General features: G+C 43.7%; 1 protein-coding gene across 6 annotated transcripts in view; it reads right to left on the bottom strand.

Moving 5' to 3' along the window:
* Nucleotides 1-14,395, bottom strand: part of LRGUK (leucine rich repeats and guanylate kinase domain containing) — a 50,580-nt gene that overhangs the window by 9,185 nt on the left and 27,000 nt on the right. For 3 of the 6 annotated variants that reach the window (XM_040063307.2, XM_040063306.1, XM_040063308.1), the window contains exons 14-17: nt 13,039-13,240; nt 11,801-11,908; nt 7,783-7,940; nt 3,608-3,666 (exon numbers count right to left, since the gene is read on the bottom strand). In XM_040063307.2, the coding sequence (XP_039919241.1) occupies nt 3,608-3,666; nt 7,783-7,940; nt 11,801-11,908; nt 13,039-13,240 (527 nt within the window). Of the gene's footprint in view, nt 1-3,607; nt 3,667-5,745; nt 7,000-7,782; nt 7,941-9,258; nt 11,715-11,800; nt 11,909-13,038; nt 13,241-14,395 lie in introns of those variants that run through there. The other 3 variants (XM_040063309.2, XM_040063310.2, XM_058420433.1) reach the window with 3 other exon arrangements.

Consider the following 14,395-nt stretch of genomic DNA (forward strand, 5'->3'; position numbering starts at 1 on the left):
TGATCAATTTGGTATTTCCAGGTGCTAAAAAATACAAAGAATCTCTAACCTGTATAATTCATTAATTTGGGCTTTTGAAATTCTAATCTTCTTTGTAAAATATATTTAGTTTAATTGGTTTAGGTTGCTTCAGGTTTCCTGCAAAGCTCTCAGAGCAAAGTTTTCTGGTTTTTCCCCAAATAATTTGAAATTAATCAGCTTGAATCGACTTTATTCTCCTCATCTACCTCAACAGGATGGTTTGGGCGGGAAGGGACCTTAAAAATCCCGAGGGCAGAGACGCCTTTCCCTTTCCAAACCCTCCCCGACCTGGCCTTGGACACTGCCAGGGGTGGTTCCATAATTCCATACCCAGAGAAAGATCCATCAAAACCCTAGGGCAGTTTTCCAAGGTGAAACATCTCTCTGGTGGGTGTTTAAATCATGCTTTAATTCTGATTTAATTCCATTGAATTCTGATTTAACTCTTGATTCACTTTCAACAACCACACTCCAAAGCACGAACCAGGCCGCAAATACTCGGCTGGGCTGCCAGATTCCAGGTTTTTTGCTAATTCCTGCGTTCCAGGATTTAGATTCTCCCTCAGAATTCCGAGTATTTGATAACATTCCTGTTCATTGCACCTCTGGACATGACTCCTGCATGGAGTCCTAATCAATTTTTGTCTGCTCTTGTCTCCGGTTCAGGTCTCCTGCAGGGCCCTCAGCACAAAGTTCTCTGGCATTTCCCAGGATAATGTGAAAATAATCAGCTTGAATCCATTTTATTCTCTTTGTCTGCTCCACAGAATGGTTTGGGTGGGAAGGGACCTTGAAAATCATCCAGTCCCACCCCTGCCATGACAGGGACACTTTCACTTACCCCAGGTTTTTCCAAACCCTCCCTGACCTGGCCTTGGACACTTCCAGGGTTGGCTCCATAATTCCATACCCAGAGAAAGATCCAGCAAAACCCTAGGGCAGTTTTCCAAGGTGAAACATCTCTCTGGTGGGTGTTTAAAACTTGATTTCATTCTATTTAATTCTTGATTTAGTTCTGATTTATTCTTGATTCAATTTCAACAACCACACTCCAAAGCACGAACCAGGCCACAAATACTCGGCTGGGCTGCCAGGTTCCAGGGTTTTTGCTCATTCCTGCGTTCCAGGATTCAGATTCTCTCCCAGAATTCCAAGTATTTGATAACATTCCTGTTTGTGGCACCTCTGGACATGACTCCTGCATGGAGTCCTAATCAATTTTTGTCTGCTCTTGCCTCCCGTTCAGGTCTCCTGCAGGGCTCTCAGCACAAAGTTCTCTGGCATTTCCCAGGATAATGTGAAAATAATCAGCTTGAATCCATTTTATTCTCTTTGTCTGCTCCACAGAATGGTTTGGGTGGGAAGGGACCTTGAAAATCATCCAGTCCCACCCCTGCCATGACAGGGACACTTTCACTTATCCCAGGTTTTTCCAAACCCTCCCTGACCTGGCCTTGGACACTTCCAGGGTTGGCTCCATAATTCCATACCCAGAGAAAGATCCAGCAAAACCCTACGGGAGTTTTCCAAGGTGAAACAACTTTCTGGTGGGTGTTTAAATCATGCTTTAATTCTGCTTTAATTCCTGATTTAATTTTTAATTTATATCTTGATTCAATTCCTGATTCAATTTCAACAACCACACTCCAAAGCACGAACCAGGCTGCAAATACTCGGCTGGGCTGCCAGATTCCAGGTTTTTTGCTAATTCCTGCGTTCCAGGATTCAGATTCTCCCTCAGAATTCCGAGTATTTGATAACATTCCTGTTCGTGGCACCTCTGGACATGACTCCTGCATGGAGTCCTAATCAATTTTTGTCTGCTCTTTTCTCCCGTTCAGGTCTCCTGCAGGGCCCTCAGCACAAAGTTCTCTGGCATTTCCCAGGATAATGTGAAATTAATCAGCTTGAATCCATTTTATTCTCTTTGTCTGCTCCACAGAATGGTTTGGGTGGGAAGGGACCTTGAAAATCATCCAGTCCCACCCCTGCCATGACAGGGACACTTTCACTTATCCCAGGTTTTTCCAAACCCTCCCTGACCTGGCCTTGGACACTTCCAGGGTTGGCTCCATAATTCCATACCCAGAGAAAGATCCATCAAAACCCTAGGGGAGTTTTCCAAGGTGAAACCTTTCTCTGGTGGGTGTTTAAAACTTGATTTCATTCTGATTTAATTCCATTGAATTCTGATTTAACTCTTGATTCAATTTCAACAACCACACTCCAAAGCACGAACCAGGCAGCAAATACTCGGCTGGGCTGCCAGATTCCAGGTTTTTTGCTCATTCCTGCGTTCCAGGATTCAGATTCTCCCCCAGAATTCCGAGTATTTGATAACATTCCTGTTCGTGGCACCTCTGGACATGATTCTCGCGGGGATTGGGGTTTGTCTGCTCTTGCCTCCCGTTCCCACCTGTCCCTCAGGGCCAGATCTCCGCAGGAAATGCTGATCGGGGCTGACAGGATTTTCTCTCACCTGCCCCGGAGTTTAACTCCAAAATCAGCTTCCCACAGGAGTGAAAGTTGTGGGATAAAGGCAGCAAAAATCAATAATTAAAGCAAGCTGAGGCGAGGAATTTGTGCTGCAGATCAAACCCCAAACCCCCAGCAGAAGAAAACGGCGATTTCCATTTTTTCCTTCTCATTTCAAAATAAATCCAAAAGTGAATGAATCAACTGCTTAAAAACCCTTTTCTTTCAGTACAGGTTTGTGAAATTAATCTGCCTATGAGCTTGAACCCACTGGGTTTTTAGAGGAAATTTAATCCCGGAGGTTTTTATAATTTCCTTCCTTTTTATTTTTAAAATAAAAAAACTCCAGACCTTGCCACTGGAATGATCCTCACCAGCACATCTGGAACGTGGAGCTGGTGGCTGGAATAAGCAGAAATTTTCTATTTCTTTTGCTCCTTTAAATTTCACCACTGTGAGATTTTCCATGGCATGTAGGGAAAAAATTTGGGTTAGGAAGGTTTACTCCAAGGGGGAAAGGCAGGAGAGCCATAAAAAGATTAATCAAAGAAGATTTATCGATATTTCTAGAGTTTTTGACCAATTTTTGGAGGCTCTGAGCACGAGGAAGAAGAGGAAGAAAGGCGGCCAATACGACATCCATTAAAAAAAAAGTAAAAAAATTAAGAAGTGGAATCAGCATTAAAGATCCGGTTTAAACTGAGAAAAATCGTGTTTAAACTGCAGAAAAAACCTTTGTGTTGACCTTCCAACACTAATTACTGGTGCTAAAAAAATCACCTCAGGGACTGTGAGCTGCCAAAAAAATGCTCTTTTTTCCTCCTCTCAGAGAAACCTGTAATAATTTCATCATTTTGGACAAGTTACTTGCGGCTGGGAGGCTTTCAGTGCTCGTCTGGGGACTGCTGCACTCCCAAGTCAAAAAGCTGTGATTTATTTGGAGGACTGGATTGAAAAAAAAAAAAAAGAGATTTCTCTGTGAGATTTGCAACCTCTGGCAGTTTGTGATCCCTCATCCCTCAGAGGAATGGGGAAAAAAAAAAAAAAAACCCTAAAAAGGCGTTTTTTGGGGTTGATTGCGAGGAATTTCATTGGAATCATTCCAGGTTACCTGTGGAAGAGAAGAGCCTGATGTGCTGCGGAGAAACGTCTTTGGAGAGAGGCTTCCTCCTGGGAAAGAGAGAAAAAAGGAAAAAAACCACACCAATTTTACGCAGCAATTTAGAATTATTTGTGGTGATTTAAATGTCTGGGATCCTTCTTTCTCCCCCTGAGGTTCCAGAGGGTTTGCATTTAGATATCCTGGGAGAACAGCGGGGTTGGGTTAAGACTAACGAGGTGCTGGATTTAAAATAAATAACATAAATGAAATAGAAGCCATAAGTAAAATAAACAAAAATTAAAATAAAATAAACACAAAATAAACAAAAATTAAAATAAAATAAATGTAAATAAACCAAACCAAACCAAACTAAACTAAATAAAATAAACATAAAATTAAAAAAAATGAAATAAAATAAACAAAAAATAAATGCAAATAAACAAAATGAAATGAAACTAAACGAAATGAAATAAAATAAACATAACATAAAATAAACATAAAAATAAATAACAAATTCAGGTCTGAAATATTTTTTTTTTGGCTTGGAATGATGCAGTTTTTGATCTCTAGTGAAGCTTAATTCCGTCACAGGAATCGAAAAACCTCCACAACTCCCTGACAGGAAGGAGCAGGGGAAGCTCAGGGTGGATTTTAGGGAAATCATGGAAAAACCCATCAAGAGTTGGAAGAGCTGCCCATGGCAGTGGTGGAGTCACCAAACCTGGAATTGTTGGGGAAAAAACAGGGAAGAAAAAGGCGAAAAAATGTGAAAAAATGTGAAAAAATGTGAAAAAATGTGAAAAAATGTGAAAAAACGTGAAAAAATGTGAAAAAATGTGAAAAAATGAGGATGTGTCACTGGAGGCCACGGTTTAGTGGTGACCGTGATCTCGGAGGTCCTTCCAACCTTGATTCCGTGAAAGAAGGAATTTCCTGGAGCAAACTGCAGCGAGTTAAGAATGGCTTTGGACAACGAGATCTCATCGGGCGGGGAGTCCGAAGGGTGTGTTAATTACCCTGTGCCGTGGGACGAGGTAATTTGTCAGGGCAGACAAACCCAGCGCCACGGTGAGCTGAAAAAAAATGGATTTTACGGGGGAACCGTATTAAATCCTGCTTCGTTATCGGCTGATAGCGCCGATAGTTATCAATTTAATGGGGAAATCGTGGCTGCAGCAGAGGTGTTTTGTCATGGGCTGAGACAGAGCACAGTTAATCTGCTCAACGTTCTCGCCACAGTTGTGAATTCCTTCCCTATTTACCCAAGTAAATAATTTTACTCTGCTCAGATGCCCGCTGAGCTTGGTTTTAATTTCATTTTATTCTGCTAAACGTAAAATTCTGACCTTTTTTTTTTTTTTTTGTTCCTGAGCTTGGTTTTAATTTCATTTTATTCTGTTAAACGTAGAATTCTGACCCTTTTTTTTTGTCCCTGAGCTTGGCTTTAATTTCATTTTATTCTGTTAACGTAAAATTCTGACCTTTTTTTTTTTTTTGTTCCTGAGCTTGGTTTTAATTTCATTTCATTCTGCTAAACGTAAAATTCTGACCATTTTTTTTTTTTTTTGTTCCTGAGCTTGGTTTTAATTTCATTTTATTCTGTTAAATGCAAAATTCTGACCTTTTTTGTTTTTTTGTCCCTGAGCTTGGTTTAAATTTCATTTTATTCTGTTAAATGCAAAATTCTGACCTTTTTTGTTTTTTTGTCCCTGAGCTTGGTTTTAATTTCATTTTATTCTGTTAAATGCAAAATTCTGACCGTTTTTGGTTTTTTTGTCCCTGAGCTTGGTTTTATTTTCATTTTATTCTCTTAAACGTAGAATTCTGACCCTTTTTTTTTTTTTTTTTGTCCCTGAGCTTGGTTTTAATTTCATTTTATTCTGTTAAAAGTAAAATTCTGACCATTTTTTTTTTTGTCCCTGAGCTTGGTTTAAATTTCATTTTATTCTGGTAAATGCAAAATTCTGACCCTTTTTTTTTTTTTTGTCCCTGAGCTTGGTTTTAATTTCATTTTATCCTGTTAAATATAGAATTCTGACCCTTTTTTTTAATCCCTGGGTGGATTACTGGTAGAGAGCATTTCTGTTCTCACCTTTTGTAATTAATTACTGCCAGAGAAATTGAGGGCGGGGCTGGCCTCAGCACAAGGGAGGACGAATCAGATTCTTATTTTGTTCGTTGATAATTCACGTGAATCTCTTATTTTTTTATTTCAGTTCTCCATGAAGCGAGAGGAGTGTGGTTACTGCCGTGACAGGACATTGTTTGGGTGCCAAAGTCATTAACAGCCCCAAAGGTAACAGCTGAGCCAAAGTTTGGCTTTAGAGTTGCAGAAATATTTCTATTTTCCCCATTTAATTTGGTCTAAGAGGCGTCTGGGCTTCACCTGGAGTGTTGGCACTGTGAAGATTTCGCTGCGTGGAAAAACAGAATGAAAACTCAGAGCGGTAAATAACGCGAAGGTATTCCTTGGAAAAGGAGAATAATGAGAAAAAAAAAAGAGCTTTGTGGCCACCAAGTGAGTTAAACCTGAGGCAAATAATCCATAAACCACTTCACGAGGCGTAAACTTTGAAAATAAAAGTGAAAAAAATAGAAATTGTTGGGGTAGGAGCGACGGCAGGGAGTCACCGAGGAAATATTTCGGCTTCTCCCTCACCTTCGACCAGCGAAGCTTTGGATGAGGATGAACAGCACTCCTGGCGGTGTGGGAACTTTGCACTTTGAAAAGAGGGATTTCATTCCAGGAAACTGAAAGCTGGGAGTTTCCCTGTTTTGCATCGCCCGTTTTCTCAGCCGTAACTTTCTCCCAAATCCTGGGAAAAGGGGGGCAGGGGTTGTTCCTCTGCCCCCAGCGCTGATTTTAAACGTCAGAGGAGTTACAGACGCACAGAAAAAGGGGAATTGTGGTGCCTGCCGAGCCATCTCTCATCCTAACGATGGCATCACCCCGGAATGGGACTGATTTTACAGCTTTCGGGTTTTTTTTCCTCTTTTTGCTGCTGTTGTCCTGTAAAAAGGAGCAGCACCCACAGGGGGAATGTCCTGGGGAAAGTACTATTAGGGAGAAAAGATAAAAAAAAAAAGAGGGATGAAGCTGGAGTTTAGGGAGGTTGTTTGAAATCCAAGCATTTTGCTGATTGAAAAAGCAAAAGCAGGTGAAAAATGTGATGAAATTTGATCCCTGGCAGATATCACTGGAATAAAACTGGGAAGGGCTCGGCTGGATGAGTTTTCCACTGCCATGGGCTGATGTTGATCAGGAATCCTCGTGCTCCTGTGAAGTGCATCCAGCTGTTCCCGTGGAACAGGACAATTCCACGGCGTTGTGTAGATCTGAGAGATGAAATTCTGCTCCTTACACCGGCACACAAATGGATGAAATCATTAATGGATTTATTCTGGGGTAAAAAAGGTCAGAAAATACGATTTGTGCTCTTCTCTGAGTTCTGCTGCCTCAGTCCCAAGGGAATGGAGTGACAGGACAAGGGAGACTGGCCTTGAACTGAAAGAGGGAAGGGTTGGATGGGATCTCGGGAAGGAATTCTTCTCTGTGAGGGTGAGGAGGGCCTGGAATGGAATTCCCAGAGCAGCAGTGGCTGCTCCATCCCTGGAAATATCCAAGGATGGGGTTTGGAACACCCTGGGATAGAGGGAGGCGTCCAGAAGGTGGAACTGGATGAGTTTAAGTTCCCTTCCCACCCAAACCATTCCAGGATTCCACCACAGCCAAGCTGAGGACACAAGCAGAGAGGGAAAAATCAGGGAACAGATCCTGGGATTTAGATTTCTCCCCATTATTTTTATTGCCGTGGCAGGGGTGATTATTTGTGGGAAAAAAATCAAATCCTTTTTGGTGCCCGAATCCTAAACTGCTCCATCCCAGAGCCCTGGTGGGAGAGACCAGTCCTGCCCTAAATCCCTCAGCTCCAAAAAACTTCCCATCCCGGCTCCTTCACCTTTTTTTGGGAATGTGCACAACAGGAATTCCAGAAGGCGTGGAATGGCAGGGGTGGCACTGGATGATCTTTAAGGTCCCTTCCACCCGGAACCACTCCATGATCCAGAACTGGGAAATGTTGTAGAGATCAAAACGGGACAGAGAACAGGAGCCAATTTTCCCTGGAGAAAGAAAGGTTTGACTCCAGCTCCTCATTTCTAAGGCGAGAGGAACTGCTCCTTACCACAGAGCCTGGTGGTGCAATCAGCGCTTCCAGGAGGTCTCTGGGATAGCTTTTGGCAAAAGGGTCCAGGAAGTCACCGAAGGACGGGGTCCGAGCGCGCGCGGGAGTTCCTTTGCCTGGGGACGACTCTCCCTCTGGGAAGAGCTGAGTTCTGGAACCTGGGGTGGACAAGACAATGCTCAATAAAAACATTCTGAACGCAAGCAGGAAGGAGCAGTGCCTTGGGCTGCAGCGCAAGATGGAACCAAAAATGTGTATTTTATTGCCATCTGTTGGAACCGGTTGAGGAGGGGTTTTCTTTATCTCTTCCATGACCCATCCCTCATAATTCCGGGGGGACGGGGTGGGTGTCTCCTGGTCATGGGCCAGCTGATAAAACCAGCTGGGGCAGTGTTTTTATCCCTTCCAGCATCCATCCTCCCTGCAGGGGAATCTGCTGTTCATGGGCCGTCGAGGCTCGGTGCGTGCCTGAGACAATTCCATCATCCCGGGGGAGGAGCCCAGCATTCCCAGCTGGATAAAAGCTGGGATTGGGAACAGCAGCACAGCCTGTGTGCACTGCATTGCCAGAGGAGAACCCGACCCAGCTCAGCACCACTGGAGCTCCAGAGGGAAACTTCACCCTGCTCCAGGATCACTGCTCCGACAGAGCCACACCTGGCGCTGCAGGAGGAGTTATTGGGGCTGCTCCCAACACCCCGACCAACAGCGTGTCGTGTTCTGACTCTGTCAGTGCTTCATTTTTGTTTGTTTGGTTTTTTTTGTACTACAGCATTTTTTATTTTTAATGTTCCTAGTAAAGAACTGTTATTCCCATTCCCATATCTTTGCCTGAGAGCCCCTGAGTTTCAAAATTGTAATATTTGGAGGGAGGGGGTTTACACCCTCCATTCCAAGGGAGGCTCCGGTTTTCCCTGTCTTTCCAAACTGGGACAAACAGTCATTTTCCACCCCTGGAAGCGGCCAAGGCCAGGTTGGATGGTGTTTGGAGCAACCTGGGATACTGGAAGGTGTTCCTGCCCATAGCACTGGATAAGCCTTAAGGCCCCTCCACACAACTCAGTTTTTAAAACCAAAATGTTTTTGAATAATTCAAATTATTTCAAAAATTGAAAAAAAAAAAATCTATAAACTGGGATTTATCCTGTGCGTAAAATCACATCTAAATATGAAATTAAACCATAGAAATAACCTTATGAATATTTTTGTTTGACATTCTTTCCTCTGAGGGTTCTGGCACTGGTTTTCCAGGAAAGTTGTGGATTTTCCCATCCCTGGAAGTGTCCAATTCCAGCTTGGAGCACCCTGGGACAGTGGATAGGCTTTAAATTCCCTCCCAACCCAAACCATTCCAGGATTTTAGTAGTTTCAAATCACTGGATCCCATGGATAAAAGCAGCCAATGGAAGCACAAAACATTATCAGCTCCAAAAAAATGTTCTACTTTTGCTATTTAAAAAAAAAAAAAAAAGAACTTATCTCTTTTCTCCCAGGATTTTATTTTTACTCTGTACACCAGCAAAAGATCTTGCCCAGCAGTTCATTGAAACAAAAAAAAAGAATTATAAACCTCTCATAATCTCCCACAACCAGTCCTCCCCCTGCTCCAATCTCACTAAAAACCTCTCATTTTAAAGACAACCTTGGGGCAAGGTTTGGAAAATAAATTATTTCCCACAGTCCATGAGAAGAGAGGATCTCTAGAAAGAGGAGAGTTAAACTTATTTAAACACCTATAAATGGGGCTCTAAGTGAATTTAATGGTGTGTAGTAAATTTAAAAGTTGCTTTATGAGCAGCAGAATTGCCCAAATCTTGCAGTGTTAAAGAAGTTTCTGTAGTGACAAGTCACTCTCTGAAAGAGCTGCTGAGGAGTACAAAGGCCTTTAAAGGTGCTTCAGATACTTCAATCTATCTCCAAAAATACCAGGATTATATAAAAATCTTTCCTTTTTAATCCTCACCCTTTTTTCTTCTTTTCCTAATAATCTCCCTAGGGTTGGTGGGGTTTGTTGCCTTTGAGACAAAATGTCCCCAGAGTTTTTAAGGCAAGAAAATACAATATTGTAGCAAATAAGGCAAGGAAATCACCTTTTTCATTTCAGATGGGCCTGGAAGTGCTGGAAATTAAAATAAAATCTACTTAATTTAAGGCTAAATAAGATTTTTTCAGCCAAATCCTCACTGCTGTAGCTCTGAGAAGCCACAATGTGTGCAGAAGCTTTTCCTGTGCCCACTGGGAAATTAATATTATTAATTCTTCCAGGATCCAAATTTACATGAAACGATGAAGTGATGAATATTGCACCGTCCTTTATTAAAGTTTTCAGACATTTTGCCCTTTTTTCAGCTGCTTTTATTTGCAGCCCTCCCGAGCCACGCGGGCTGTGGATATTGGCTCTGTGCTCCTGAGGGAACTGATTCTCCACCCTGTTCCAACGGACGTAAAATGGAACCAAATCCATAAACCATGGGAACTCCTGGAGTCAGAGGGAAAAGTTCCTAAAAAGGAGCTTCTTTTTAATTAATCTTACACTTCCTCTTTTTACCATGACGTCTTTTTGTTAGGGTTTTTTTAAAAATTATTTTTTATTCCAGTAAAGTTCTTCTCCCTCCCTCTCCCTGCTGGAGCCAACTCTGTGGCTGCAGGATCCAGGAATTGATCTGTCTGAAAGTTTGGGGGTGTTTTGGGGTTTGTTTTTCCTGTGTTAATCTAGGAATTCACATGAGGAGGATCTGAGGGCGCTCGGTTTGTTCGGCCTGGAGAGGATGAGACTCCTCGGAGTCTCTCCAACCTCTGCTCCCTGTGGCAGGGACAGGAAACAACTGGAGCTCTGCCCGGTTTAGGTTGGATTTTTTAGGAAAAGTTTTTCCCCCAGAGGGTGGTGGGCACTGAAAAGACTCCCCAGGGAATGGGCACATTCCCAAGGCTGCTCCAGGAGCGTTTGGACAGGGATGCACAGGCTGTCTGTGCCTGGATGATCCTTGTGGGTCCCCTCCCACTCAGAAATTCCATGAAGTTTTGCGTGGAACCATTCCCTGACCCAAGCTGCACAAGCAGGAATGAAAGCAAGCACTTGGATTAGTTGGACGTGGCCGTGAGGCTCCAGCCTCGGCCGTTCAGAGGTTAAAAAACATCTTTGAAACACACCACAGATCATTTGGGATCAGTGGGTCACCCCAAAAGCACTTGGAGAGGATTTTTGAGTTGTCTTCCCGTGTCATTATCCTGATTTTCCTGCTCTTTGTGCCATCCTGGGGAAAAGAGTAAAGCGAGGTCCTGGTGCCCTCCCAGTTTCTTGTTGCTCAAATTTGGGAGGCACAAAGTTCAGCCATGAGCACCCCTCACTTGGGATTTATCTGGAATGGGAGACCCAGAGTCCAAAACCATCCTCAGAGGAGTCAGGAAACTCCATCCAGAGCCCAAGAGTCAGGAAACTCCATCCAGAGCCCAAAAAAGTCAAGAAACTCCATCCAGAGTCCAAAACCATCCTCGGAGGAGTCAGAAGATTCCATCCAGAGCCCAAAACCATCCTCAGAGGAGTCAGGAAACTCCATCCAGAGCCCAAAACCATCAGAAGAATCAGGAAACTCGATCCAGAGCCCAAAACCTTCCTCAGAGGAGTCAGGAAACTCCAACCAGAGCCCAAAACCATCCTCAGAGGAGTCAGGAAACTCCATCCAGAGCCCAAAACCATCTTCAGAGGAGTCAGGAAACTCCATCCAGAGCCCAAAACCTTCCTCAGAGGAGTCAGGAAACCCCATCCAGAGCCCAAAACGATCCTCAGAGGAATCAGAAAACTCGATCCAGAGCCCAAAACCATCCTCAGAGGAGTCGGGAAACTCCATTCAGAGCCCAAAACCATCCTCCTGGAGGAATCAGCCTGGGGGAGCCTTTGCAGAGCAGCTCGTGGAGGCTTCAGGTCTCACAGGCTGCATCATTTACAGATTTCAATAAATCAATTAACAACAAGTAGGAATATTCTGCTGATAAAACCAGTAGTTCCCAGCTACTTCACCTGCCCTGCTCTTGGTGCCCTGAATGTTGTCCGGAGATTCAGGTTGCTCCAAGCCCAGGTAGGTCTTCACAAGGAGAGCCAGCTCTGTGAATGCCTCATCCAGCTCATCTGCAGAGAGGGAAATGCATTTCGTGGCAGAGAGAAAAGAAATGGAATAAATCCCAGCTTTTCACTGGTGCAAAGATACAAATCACACGAGTTTGACACAGAAATATGTTTTTAACTTATCCAGAAAATACAGAAATGCATTTTCTGGCACAGAAATACATTTTTAACATCTCTTGGGGAGAAAAGCCTTCACCTTCATAAACAGCACATCCAACAAAAGCTGAAATTCAGGCTCTGTGTGCACCTAAATATTTTCCTACTGGTTTATTTCTCTAGGGCCCTATTTAAATTGCAAGCTCAGTGTGTGTCTTAGGTGGCAATGCAAGATGTAACCAAAAGTAAATATTCTGTTACCAGCTGTTAAAAACAGTTGCAGAAGTGATTTCTTTATTTCCTCACAACCCCTCCTGCCACCAGGGGATATCTGCTGTTCATGGGCCGTCGAGGCTCAGTGGAGGGCGGAGACAATTCCATCGCGCCAGGGGAGGAGCCCGGCATTCCCAGTTGGATAAAAGCTGGGATTGGGAACAGCAGCACAGCCTGTGTGCACTGCATTGCCAGAGGAGAACCCGACCCAGCTCAGCACCACTGGAGCTCCAGAGGGAAACTTCACCCTGCTCCAGGATCATTGCTCTGACAGAGCCACACCTGGTGCTGCAGGAGGATTTATTGGGGCTGCTCCCAACACCCCGACCAACAGCGTGTCGGGTTCTGATTCTGTCAGTGCTTTATTTTTGTTTGTTTGGGTTTTTTTGTACTACAGCATTTTTTATTTTTAACGTTCCTAGTAAAGAACTGTTATTCCCATTCCCATATCTTTGCCCGAGAGCCCCTGAGTTTCAAAATTGTAATAATTTGGAGGGAGGGGGTTTACACCCTCCATTCCAAGGGAGGCTCCTGCCTTCCTTAGCAGACACCTTCTTCCCAAACCAAGACAGTGCCATATCTACAAATTCACAATATTTTCCACCACGGTGCTCTAATTTAATCTGGTGAACCCCCCAAAAAACCACCTCAACAAAAGTTAAGTCACGAGAATGAATTACAGAGCGATTCTTTCCAGAAAGAATTCTCCCACCAGCTGTTCTCAATTCCTAATTATCCCCAAAGGAAATCAGCAATTAACTCACCGGTGTTGATGACTGCATCTAAGTATCCCGGGGAATCCTGGTTTATTTGGAGGTACATGTCCACTCTGGACACGGCCTCTTCAATCTCTGGCCTGCTGAACAATCCCGTCCTCCTGAGGTGTTCCTCGTATTTCCCTTTGTCCTTTGGTACCAACAGGACATACCTGGGTTTAAAGTGGGTATTTTTCAAGCTATGAACACCCTTGAAAACAAAGCAGAGAAAAAACTGTTTGTTTGTTTTTTTTTCTTGAAACTTAATGTTTGTTGAACTCAGAGCCGAGTTTTTTCTCCTTGAAAATAAAGCAGAGAAGTGCAAGGGATTTATTCCTGAAACTGACTGCTCATTGAACATTTGTTGAAAAAAAACCCCTGAGTTGTTTTTTTCTGTGTGTTTATCCCAAATTACTGTCTGGAAGTTGCTCTGCAGGCACTGGTGGCTACCAGAGCAAAAGGGGAAGCACTGCAAACATTTAATTTAATTTAAACCAGAACTGGGTGTCAGACCTGCAGCAGCCCCTCTGACTGCAAGTGTAGGCTCAGCAAGATTTTTAACTTTTAAAGATCAGTGTCAGTCTCCTTTATCAGCCCAAGATAGACTCTAGATGAAAGGGAATGAACAGCTCTAAATTTTCAGTCTCAGCCCACGGCCCATAATTAAAATTTCCTTTAATGGTGCTAAATCACTTTTGTTCTGAGCCCCGCGGCAGATAATGGACTCAGCACCTTCTATTCCCACCCATAACTCACAATTATTGTTTCTCGGAGCCCGCAGTGATACAAAACTCTGCATAATTCCTGTGTGATCTCAGAACTTCAGTGACAAAAGGGGGTTTTAGCTGCCTGCTTCGGCAATTCCCGCTAAAAGTTATGGTCGGGGCCCGTGGCGCCGGGTTCAGCTCCTCATGAATAAACACCGCGTTCCATTAAGCTCCATCCCCTAAATTATGCGCTAAAACCTCTGCTCTGGCCAGGAGCTGACAGCTGGAGAAGGCTGAGGATTCCATGCGATTTCATCTCCTATTTTTCTTGCTTTGGAAATTTAAGGCCTGTCTCCAAGACAAGGAACGCGCCACGTGCCCAGCAGCGGAGAGCGAGGGTGATTCACAGCTCCGCCAGAACCGAGGGGGGAAAAAAAGGAGCTGGAGCTACCCCGAGATGAAATTATTAATTTGCTTTTTAATATCAGCCGAGCCACGGGCACTTAAAAGCAGCGTTAAATTGTTGCTTGTTTGTTGCAAAGGAACGTTTTCTTAGCGCCGCCACGCCGCCGTTGTGTTCTTTGTACATTTCTTCAGGAGCCAGGGGATGTGCATGCGTTTATTTTGGGCCCAAACTCCTCGTGAACGCCAAGGCACTC

This window comes from Hirundo rustica, chromosome 4, assembly GCF_015227805.2.
Source record: "Hirundo rustica isolate bHirRus1 chromosome 4, bHirRus1.pri.v3, whole genome shotgun sequence".
In the NCBI taxonomy this organism is placed as follows: domain Eukaryota; kingdom Metazoa; phylum Chordata; class Aves; order Passeriformes; family Hirundinidae; genus Hirundo; species Hirundo rustica.